The 12,184-nt window shown below is 38.3% G+C and overlaps 1 protein-coding gene across 1 annotated transcript in view; it reads right to left on the bottom strand.

Moving 5' to 3' along the window:
* SLAIN2 (SLAIN motif family member 2) overlaps positions 1-12,184 on the bottom strand; it is a 44,305-nt gene that overhangs the window by 27,210 nt on the left and 4,911 nt on the right. The window contains exons 2-3 of the mRNA XM_026846974.1: positions 12,103-12,178; positions 2,539-2,687 (exon numbers count right to left, since the gene is read on the bottom strand). Coding sequence (XP_026702775.1) covers positions 2,539-2,687; positions 12,103-12,178 — 225 coding nt within the window. The remainder of the gene's footprint in view (positions 1-2,538; positions 2,688-12,102; positions 12,179-12,184) is intronic.

Raw genomic sequence — 12,184 nt, 5'->3', positions numbered from 1 at the left:
CATTCTTCCATCACTCAGCAGAACTTGCCCTGTAATTGTAAACCTGAACTAACTAGCAACAAAGCACTTTGCATCCCGTGTTCTCAGTAACTGCCCACAGCAGCATGAAGCTGAAAGGTGCTCTTACCTCCTTTATTATCATGCAATGGAAAAGATTATAAAGAGGAAGAGGAAAATGTGGAATACAAAACTGCATTTGAGACTGAGAAACAAGAAGAAGATATTAGATTAGAAAAACATAACAGGAACTGACAAGAAAACAGTCAAGGCTATGTAGTGATAGAACAAAGGGTAATAGCTTTAAACTGAAAGCAGGTAGATTTATATTAGATATAAGGAAGAAATTCTGCACTGTGAGGGTGGTGTGACACTGGAACAGATTGCCCAGAGAAGCTGTGGCTGTCCCCTCCCTGGCAGTGTTCAAGGTCAGGTTGGAAGGGGCATTGAGCAACCTGGTCTAGTGGAAGGTGTCCCTGCCCACGGCAATGGTGGTCGAACTAGATGGATGACCTTTAACATCCCTTCCAACCCAAACCATTCTATGATTCTATGATTCAGGAGAGAAAGTAACAGTAGAATGAAAACTCTTACCCATGGAGACCAGAACTGAAATTGACAAACTGAACCAGCAACTAGTAATATGTTAAGGGATGGGTCCATGAGGTACTACATACAAATCACAAGATAATCCAGTTGTGGCGTAGGAACACACACAAGGTTACAAGCAGCACTACTGCTTTCTCCAGTGGAGGTTCCTGCTATCCTATACCTGTAAGTAGGCTGGTTGCTCTAAAGGGTGATTTTATTTTTTGTTACAAATTCACTTTTCCATGCAATCTGCTCCAACCAGCAGTCCATCTCTTTTACCACTAATATTTTCCACTATTAGTACTGTAGATGAATTGTTGTATTCTTGCAATTATCACTGCCAGAGGTAGATTCTCAGGTCTATGGAAAAAAAAAGAGGTAAAAGTTGCCTAGACACATCATTTGAATGATCAAACTTCCAAGTTTGTCCACTTTATAGTGGACTCCTCTCTGCTCTCAACTATGACTGAATTTTTAAACATACCCTAAGGGTAACAGAATTTGTGGAACTTCTGGAAGATTTATACTCAGTTCTGAAAAGTTAAACCATGAACAGAAGTGTTCACGCTTAACCTAACTGCCATCCAGTCCTAAACACTGAGTAGTATTCAAATTCCCAAACTTGTATTATTCATAAATCCCTGTGATCTGGGTACTTTCCATTGTTTAGAATTTCAGTTTTTGCCTGTAGCAAGCTATATAACATGTTAACTGACCGGAAAAATTGTTAATAGACATTTGTCAAGGCAACATACATAAACCACAAGAAACAGGGGAAGATCAAACGTGACTCACACTGAAGGTACTTTCACCATTATGCCCATGATTTTTATAAGAAATGGACTTTTCACATTATCTACCAGCAATGTTTTCAGATTTTATTAGGTGCAATTTTACTACAAACCAGAATAAAGACTGAATTGTTCTGGAAAAGAACCCAAGGAGGGGAAAAAAGTTACAGTCAAATAAACTCAGCACAAAGTTTATGTATAACCATGTAAAGGAGCTGGTAGTTGGGAATGCTCCCAGAACTGTGCGTTCGCATATTCTTAGTTCAAGTTCAGCCATTCTGCTAACTCCTGAAGATAACAGTTAAAAAACCCAGATAGATCACATGTAGCACAAGACTGCAAAAAGATGGAAATACAGAGAGAATAGTATTAATAGCAAGCAAGAAAGTTATGCCTCAGCATAACTTTTTTTAAGAAGATCAAAATAGGGTCTAACAAAGAGATTAAAGTAGAGCAAGAAACCATATGGAAAGAGAATTCTCATCAGAGCTTCAGTGTTTTGCTGCTGGTTTGACATCAAAAAGGCTGAGAATAAAAGGGTGGAGAGTGTAAGCTTTCATCCTCACATGGCCAAATACTCAGTCCTTCTCCAGTTCTGAATATAACCAGCTAATTTGTATCAAGGAAGAATCATGAACTCTGGATTGTTTTCATCTGACTGTGACAAGATCTAACATTATGTTATGGGGATGGGGAGGAAAGGAATTAGTATTACATCCTCAAAGTATTTAAGAACTTCAGCCTCCATTTCCTTAGATGAAATAAAATAGTTCATCTAGCAGAAGACTAAGGTCCATGTTAAGATATGGACAAGCACCTAACAGTTACAGTAGTTTAATACAGGCTTCTGTTTTAAAATAAAACAAGAAAACCTTCAAGTTAAGGACATTGTTTCTTCCTGAAAACTTCTGACCAAATTGTAACTACGCAGGTAGTATAAAACTCTGAAATCATGACTCATGGTCTAATGCTTCCTTTCATTTTATTCACACAGTCCAGAAAATGAGTAAAATTAATTATTGTTTGCAAACCATAATGAAAACTTTAGACAGAACTGCTGGACCTCACCCTCTTCTCTCACAACTATCTACCAGCTAATTCTGACTCTGTTTCAGAATAAATATATACAACCCAGTGTTATTAGTATGCAGGAACTCACCTGACATTGTCTGTTCCAGCCTGTGGATCAGCGACTTTTTAGCACATTCAACATCAGGACTTGGGTAATCCAATACTTGCCTGCACCAAACTAGCGGACTGACACATTTTTGCACTGGAGTCAGTTTCTTCTTTGGGGACATATATAACCTGAAAAGGAGAGGGAAAAAAAAAAAATTAAAAAAAAAATCTATGAAGACAGACAAAAGGAGCATAAGATCAGGCATGTAACAAAATACCACATGCTATGCTATTTCTGGTTTTATACTACATCTACAGTACAGTCTCAAAACATAAATTTATAAATATAAATTTAAAAATATAAAACCAGGTTTTACCTTTAAATTAACTATTTTGGTTACAGTGTAATATTGATAACATATGGCTACCCAAGTACTCCCGTCAAGAAGTAACGCCTATACTGCTACACTGGAATATACCAACAGGTAGGCCAGGAAAAAAAAAAAAATCTTCACTTTTCAGACACATTAGATATATGGACAATTTGACTATGTCACATAAATGTACAAATCGGGATTAATCTTTTCAGATTTAGGCCACATTCACCCGAGAGAAGGAAATAAAGCACTATGCAATATGCAACTGTTTTCCTAAGCAAAGTTGTAGCAAATGATAAGCATCTTAATAGCCAAGGAACAATGCTCAAGTGCACAGAACACATCTACTAGTTCAGTAGCCTTGAACAAAAAAAATTTTTTTTTTTTACTTATCATTCGTATTCTATCACCTGATCCTTTAGTTTTCCTCTGAACACAGAACAAAGGGACTATCTCTGTCCTAAGGGGTATACAGTCGAGCATTAAAAACAAGGAACAAGAAATAACACCCACGGGAGAGCAAAGAAAAACAATGAGATCATATTGTTCTGCGGGACATGCTGAGGCCTTTGCCCATCAGCATCTCCATTTATTTCAACACCAGCATTCCATGACTGAAGAAAGAAGTATTCCAGTTCAAAGGCTCTAGAAATTTAGTTGAAAAGGAAAAGTCATAATCAATCACACACTCAAAAAAAAAGGATACTTAAGCCTTATTTTTGGACTAGAATCTAACTTGGAAATGTGCTTCAGCAACAGACAGTGAACTGCAAGATCTACAGTTCCAACTAGAGCTTACGCATATGCAGAAATGCTTAAATGAGCGCTTCTTCTAGGAGTAATGACAGAGTTCATATTCCAAGTGAATACGGTTGTTACACATATAACTTAGGAACATCTGACAGCCTATTCAACCATGCTTCCATGCAAAACCAACAGCAAAAATTCTTATTTCCTTCATGCCAATGACATCAGCGACACAAGTTATTTCCCACAGCTCGATTATGAGATTAGCCGATTCTTCCTCTGTAATTCTAGAGCTTGAACCCAGTTTGTTTTATAAACATCTTTAAAAGATTTTTTTTTTTTAATTACTACCCTTAAGGTCACTTACAAAAGCTTTCCAAGAAGCATGCTTATAAAACCACCACAAATATCTCACCCAAAACACCCATCACTTTTTGTTTAGAGCACACTCTGTAACGCTCTTCCTTTATGAACACTGAAATTAAAAGCTATGTTTGCAAATGCAGGAGAGGGGATTTTTATTAGCTGCCAGATTTTCAGACAAAAATCAAGCTGGCTGTAACAATGCAGATAGCCACTGTCATATACTATAATCCATATATCTTATGCTCTGGCCAGTATCATGCTGGTCATTAAAATGGACTTCTTCACAGGCACTCTGCCCACAAGAAAAGCTAAGAGCTCATCACATGTTTATAGCCCTGAAGCGCCTTGGAAAGCACAAGAATCACTCAATCTTTACAGTTCTATGTAAACAATTAAATTGCTGTACTTTCTGGGATTATCTATATATAGTTAAAAGTCATGTTTAGCATTTAGCTCTCTAACACTTTGAATTTACTGTCTTTTTGACATTTATTTGCCTGCATTCTTTCCTGTCTTAAGGTATGTTTACACAATACAAAGTAGTGTCAAATGCAACACAGCCAACTGTAGTGCTCTACAGGCTAGACTAGCCCCTAGCTCTCTGGATAGCTGATGTGCCTTGCCATGTTTAAGAAGTTCCATGCACATTTTAAGTATTTACAGTAATAGCCAGTATAACAGGCAAGAAAATGAAGTACACATGTCCTCTTTGAAAGACACACAGAAGGGGTATCTTCAACAAGACTACTCTAATCAAAGTGGCACCGGGTATTTTAAGCTCCAACACATTCCTTTCTGTAATTTCCAATTGTTGCATTTGTTTCACAAGTAGTTTATTTACAGAAGCAATGTGGGTTCACGAAGTTCCAACTGTTCCACCTCCCTTTCTAACCAAACACGTTGCAAACTCTCTGACCTCTTTACAGTCAACTGTTTTTCCTTTAATAGCCTTTGTTTCACACCTTACATTTCAAGAAAAGGCAGAAGTTTAGAACACACACATTTCATGCAGCACCACTACCTCATGACAAACACATGTGCATTGATGCAGTAACACATTAGCTCTTTCAGGACACCTTCTTGCACATTATGCAATTACTACATCTCCCAATCTCAAATTTTGAAACCGACTTAATTCTACTCTTTCTTTGCCTAATTGGCATTAGAAAATATAGGACCAAGGACAAGGCTAGGAATCTGAGTGATGCTTCTCCTACTTCTTCCTCTCTTCCCAACAGCAGGAAAGGAAACAGAATAGAAAGGAGACTATGAAGCATGTACAAATAACTTAACACAGCTAAGCAATCTTCTTTGTCAGACTACTGTTTGATTCAAAAGAGATAGGTCCTCCTCAGCTGAAAAGGTTTCCAGAAGAGATGCACTCCCATTCACATGTGTCAACGCATTCCTACAGCAATGCAACAGCACTCATTGGCAGCACAGCAATTTCCAAGATTCAAGGTTACCAGTGTGAGTTCATACATCTTTAAACACTACTAAATCACTTTCTCAAAACAGGAAGTTGAAAATGCTTGAGGAAACTGACAGCTTACAGTTACAACCCCTACTATAAATGTTAACACACCAGAAAGCTACACTCCCAATTTCTCCACAAGAGAGTAAAGACAAATTCAGTGACACAAGGTCAAGTAAAATGAAACTGTATATAAAAATAAGCCCAGGAGCTTTGATCTATTTTGAAACAGCATTAAGAAGCCCAAACATTATGATTCTGCTGCACACAGTAATATTCCCTTCCTCCAGCCATCACTAGTCAGCTATGCCACAGCAGCACCAATCCGAAGTTTAAAGCAGCCAGGGCTCTACTGATTAGTTCCAGGAAGACGCTGCACAAAAAGGGCAGAGCTTTGCAGAAAGACAACTGTCACTACAAGCTCATATGATAACGTCAGTTGAACGTGGCAAGCTGTAGCATGTTGCACTGGGATACAGCTGAGTCAGAAAAGGCTCTGAAGAAAGAAGACACAACACTAAGGTAGGCATGGAGTATCTGCATAGGGATTACCACACCTGAGGAACACATCCCAGTGAGTTACAATGCAAGAGGCTAGTTACCACAAGCATAAAACAAAAAGCCAAGATTCTAAGGAAAAGTCTTTTTGTATCAAAATCCTTCTACAGCTCAGTACAAGAGTGAGTGAAAAACATGCAGATGATATGAAGTCACAGATCTGAATTAGAAAGAAGATGGCAAGGGGAAGGAACTCAAGTTAGAGCTCGTTTATTTTAGCTACATTAACTTTAAGCAAAAACTGGCAGGTACAAGAGGCAACAAAACAAGAGATCAGACAAAACATGTTGCAGGCAAAAGCAGGATCAAAAAAGCAACCTGAAGATGTGAAGAAAGAATAGAAACCTAAGGACAGAACATTAAGAAATTCCCCTAAAATACAGGAGGGAAATTCTGTGACAGAAAGCTACTAAAAATAGATTGGAGTCAATAATTCTGGACAGCCTTGGAAACAGACAATTTAGAACACAACAGTGTCAATCTAAACTCTTTTAGATCAATCAAAAATCTTCAGGAGATCCTATCTGTAGCAATTTAAATAACTTAAGATGGATTTTGAATAAACAGCTACAGGTAAAGACCTGAAGAGAATCTCTGGTTTAAAAAAAAAAAACCAACAAAACAAGTAATCCAAAAACTGACATCCCTGCACATATCTGGCCCACAGATTTCCTCTTGCCTCCTCCCCTATCCCTGAAAAATTCCTATCCTGCAGTTGTAACTGACTGACACTCACTGCTCAGCCTGTAATTACTTAATCTGTTGGTGCACTTAACTGAACACTTCTGGTTCTGAGAGATGCAAGAGTTACAGCAAAACTCCAGGTCTCTCAAAATAAGTAGATGAATACTACAAAAACGATTTGACAATCTCATTAAACCTTCATATTTTCATTATGTGATTTTCAAGTAGAACCGGGAAGATTCAGAGATGTTCCAAATTGCAACCGGGAACACAACTACCTTCCTGTCACCAACAATTAGACAGTTAGTTGTGCTCTGGCTAGTTGCTGGAAATTATAGCCATTATTCATTTCCTCATCTCAAAAGAGCATATTGCTGTCTGAAAGAGATGATGTAGAATGGGAAGAGGGGCCTTTAAAAGCTTGGGTGACTCCATAACACCATCATGCAGCTTCCCCAAAACTGTCACACAAACTGTACAACTGTCCACTGTCTGAGAAGCTTTTCAGAATGAATTTGTTAGAGCATATATGTTCTAACATAGTATTGTTGATACTTACAAGGAATAGAGAAAAGTTGAGAAGTTCTGTGTCCTATTAAATGTGTTCCAAAATATGTCTACTTAATTACTAGGCTTGAGAGCCTTGTAACCTCCAAAAAGTAGCAATGTGATTCATGCCTAAACAATATATTATGAGGTAAATTTCAGAAATACCATTAAGACAATAAAGGAAATTTGTATCAAAGCTTCCATAATGTCAAAATATCAAACATGTTTAAAAGCCATAAGATGTTAGAAACAGAAAAAAATTCTTCCTACAGTCCTCAAACATCCGTTTCGTAACAAATAGGCATTTCAAAGACATTAGTCAAATGGAATATTATTTGGTATTACACCAGTTGTTGCATTTGACAAACTGGTAACTTCCCTAATCCTTAGTTCACTCAGATCCTTTTCAAATTATCTTCCTAGTTTGAGAAGCCATTATCTGAATTCAGTTTAAAAAACCCACTTTAAATCAGATTGACATTTAATCTGCCACAAAATGAAAAGCATCAATTTCTCTTTTACTTAGGTCACAGGGCAAGAATTGATCAGAACCTGTCCAGTTTCCAAGAGGCCTAAATCATGTTAATACAATGCCATTTTAGCAGCTGAAGAGGAAATGCTGCAATGTAATCTCAACAATGGGAGTTCACTCAGTTGCAGCTCTATCCTAAAACACTCACCCTACACCTTACTAGCTCATTATGGCAAATTTTAGGGTTCCAAAACAAAGTTAGTGCTCAAAGGACATTAAGTAACATGAGCTGAAAGGCAGTCATTACAGATGACAATTATGTTTTCATTGTCTGTATCTCAAAACAGCCACTTAGCTAACTGGAATGGATGACTAGAACAGAAACACAGACTATTAAAAATAGGTGACAATTTAATAGAAAGAGCTGCCGAATGAGAATGTGTATAAAAGTACCTGCTTTCCATTTTAACTAAACAGGATACCAAACCAATAAGAGGTCTTCAAAACCACTAAAAATATTACCTTGAACTATTATTATCAATATAAACAACCCACCAGCAATTTCACTTTAGACACAAAGTAACTGCCTTTTGTTTGTAAATGCAGTCAGTCAGCTGTTAGTTATATTAGCCCTACCAAGGAGACTTCAGATTGCAGTGGCATGAAAACATTGATAAGTGCTAGGCTAGCTTTTAAAGCACTGTCATTTAAAGAGGTCACAACTATTCTGAAGTTTGCTAAATAATTATATGTATAAAACCATACACTTTTATGCACATACTGCATATAAATTTTGAAGAAAAAGCACTGTATGTTTTTCTCATATTTAAAATAAAGTTCTTCAGAAAGTTTAGGTAAACGACTGTGTAACAAGTTACCACAAAGCAAGTTACAGTGGAATCACAGCACATTAACTAACCTACAGTAATTGCCCACGTGTGCACACTTACCCTGAAATAAACTCGTGACAGCTCACTTAAAAAGAAGCATAGCAAGGCACCTTGCGTCCTGTTACCAAGTTGTCTCAAATGCGCTACACATCCACACCCAGCCTTACCCAGCAAGTCAGGCAAGGAGCTGTGCAGCAAGTCCTGCCTCTCTGACGTCTCCTCCAGTCCTCCTTCCTGCCCTTTTGCCTTTTTAATTAATTAATAAGAAAAAGACCTGTTCAGATTGATCCATTCTGGTTCAAGAACAGCTGAACAGGAACACCTATAGAATAGATAACCAAAGCCACTGGTAACTTCTTGAGGAAGTAATTAGCAGACCTAAAGCAAAGTCTCCACGGGCCACGAACAGCTCAGTACTGCGTGCATTTGCATTATGTGCCTATTTGCAACCTCCAGTACTCTAACCGGAAGAAAGTTTTAGCATATTAAAAAGGATTCAGAAGCATATGGCCAAGAATCCCAATTTAAATTCACTAAATTATTTTTAGTAATTTATCACATGATTTGACGATTGTCTCATATGCTAACTGTTTAAACCTAAAACTTATCTGGATTTAACTAACCACAAAAAACTAACTGTTTTAATAGCTAATGCTGCTACTAAAGCAGCAGGATCAAAGTTCTTCCCACTTGTTAGTAATTTAGGCTAGTTCTACCTTCTCCTTTCATTTTCTACTTATGCTTCTGTCCTGCATAGACTTATTTAAAAGCATTTAAAGACTTAAACTCCAGAATGTAGATTTTAAAAACTAACACACCACATTCCAAGATCAATTTCAGTCACAATTGCAACTGTTCCATCTTAAATTCATAGCCAAACTTCACAGGCATCCATCTCATGTTACCATTAAAAGTAAAACAACTTTTTACTTAATACTTAGTAATTTTAGCAGTGAAGAAAACTATTTCTTCTGCCATTACATGACTGCAGACAATTTCATAATGGGATATATGAACAGATGGACTGAAAAAATGCTGGTGTTACACAAAGTAAAGAGAACAGGGATAACTAGCATCCTTCATCAGCTATTATCTCTCTAGAGAAGCCTAAGTTTCTCTATGTAGACAATCAAAACAGAAAAGATACATCAATTTTTATAAGCATAAACTGCAATTTAAATTTTGTTTGTTTCCATGTGAGGTTTCCTCAACTAGTAAATGGTCTTTGATTTCTACAGTGACATAATCCCATAGCTTAAACAGGATTTTGGGTTAAGCAGTAGTGATCCAAATTCATCTGAACCTGAAAGAGTTCACGAGGTTTAAATTTCATCAAGTACCTTCACCCTTTCAGTTGATTCAACTACTTTTTGAGTGACCTTGCGTAACTGAAGCCTTAAGCGGGATCTTTATGACTTTAAGAGAAATCCACTTACATCATCCCTTCCATTTTCACAGGTTTGTTTCTTTCTGATTGTTCCACTAGCTCTCTGAAAATTTCCAACTTCATTTACAGCAAAAACCTCTATTCAGCAACTGCACAAAGTCATCCTACCTTCATAAGGAAAAAAGCAATTTTAGATTATTTGGTGCCCCAACAGCTAAATTAAATGGTGTTCAGAGACTCCAGGAGTTTGATTTCCATTTTCATAATTTGGAAAAAAAAAAAAAACAAACAACTGTCTTGCTAAACCACATTTATCATTAAGTGCATATTAAACTACAGCATGAAAAGACCAAGATTTTTTAATGACATGGACATATTTCTTGATACATACAACAATAAATTGTTCAAAACTCTACTCCTGTTCACAACTGCTCTTTTCTAGGTGTATGCTTTTGTGTCTCAGTCATTGACCCATGTCTGAGGTTGAAAGTTTGAATTATAGTTGCTTAAATATTAGGAAAGGAATAAAAACATGTAATAGACTGCATTTATGTTCTGTTGTCTTTTGAGGACTAGACCTTCCATAAAAGAAACATGACTGAAGCCACAATAACAGGCAGTGTAAGTAATGTGCCAAACACCTGACACCAGATAGAGCAGTGCTCAATGAACTATGCCACCTGCCCCACAAGTGTCCAGAACTGCATAAACAAAAACACACATCACTTAGGCCATCGCTGTCACCATATGCTCTGCTGGGACATTAACTTTCACTGAAGAAATAAATACATTATGTTGCCCATGATTTAGGATTAATATACAAAATAATATCTTTTGGCAGCAGTATTCGTGACATGCACAAATTTGGTCATCCCGCTTCAAACTTACTGTGCAAATTTAGTATATTCTATTTCCCTCACTTGCTATAAACCAGTAGACTACAAGGCATAATCTGAGAAAGAAGAGCAGCTGCCTTGCACAGATTTATCATCTAGGAGATGATGCCTCGTGTTAATTTAGTAAGCTCATGTTGGATGAGAATAAACTTATGCTCTCATACTTCTCCAATGGATCAGGCTGGATGTCAGGCAAATGACATCTCTGAGGAAGCATATACATTGTCTCCTCCCTGAGCAACTAAAACATTGCTCATCGGTGGAATTATTCCAGCATTTTAAAAGGTGTTTTTAACTCCAAGAGACTTCTTTGTTTTTTAACTGTCTGCATGTTTGCTCCAAAAAGAGATCTTTGCAGATGAACCTACAACTAGTTCTGATCCAAGTCAGACTTCTTTTGTTACACTTTTCTTTCCTGTACACGGTTCCCTTGTGTTTCTCTGTTGACACTGTTCTCCTCCCCACTGTTTCTCCTGTAGCTCTAATGCTGCCCCTCAACTAGTGTATGGGAAACTTCAGAGACAGCTGGCGAACAGTGTGATGTTAAGAAAGAGCAAACCTTCTTGATTCTCAGTAGAAGCTCATCCAAGTGTAATAAAGACAACACAGTCACCTGCAGGTGTTTCTGCTGGATCAGCAGGGTAAGCATTCCTTTTAAAGAGAGGAACCACCCAAGGTAAAAACATGGTCCTACCTCCTTAGCAATAAATGAAAACATCTAGGGACAACACATTTATGAGGTGAAAGAGAATGTTACATTTGCTGTCTTCACAGCTGAAAGAAATCAAGACTTAAAACGTGTTTGATACACGTTTGGAGAAGTGTAACAGTACCTGCGGGCTAATTCTGCACTACCTCAGCAATTTTCCGCAAGTTTCACAACACCTCCGCACCTTCTGAACTTGTGAAAACACCGACAGCCGATTTTGCGGCAAAACTGAAGCCTGCTCCGGTCTCCAAGTGACTCTAACCGCGGCCGAACAAAAGCACAGAGCTACAGGCCTCCGGGGAGGTGCGATGGATGTGCAGAACTCAAACCACCCTTCCCCAGCAGGCTCCGGCATATCTTGGAGAACCGATCCCTTGACCCAGCCCCAGAGGGCGAGGCTGCCTCCCTACACAAAGCCCCGAGACCACCTCCGACACCAGGCACACGTCTGGAGACGGCGCCTTCCTCCCGTCCCCACCCCGGCCGCCTCCTCACCAGCCGGTCTCGTCCTCCTCGCAGCCGGCCAAACGCTCCAGCTCCTCCGGCCTGAGCAGCGCCGCGTCGTCCAGGAGGCCGC

Source organism: Athene cunicularia, assembly GCF_003259725.1.
Source record: "Athene cunicularia isolate RWA chromosome 4 unlocalized genomic scaffold, athCun1 chr4_part1, whole genome shotgun sequence".
In the NCBI taxonomy this organism is placed as follows: domain Eukaryota; kingdom Metazoa; phylum Chordata; class Aves; order Strigiformes; family Strigidae; genus Athene; species Athene cunicularia.
The sequence above is the reverse complement of the archived record's forward strand: the minus strand, read 5'-3'. Positions and strand labels throughout refer to the sequence as shown.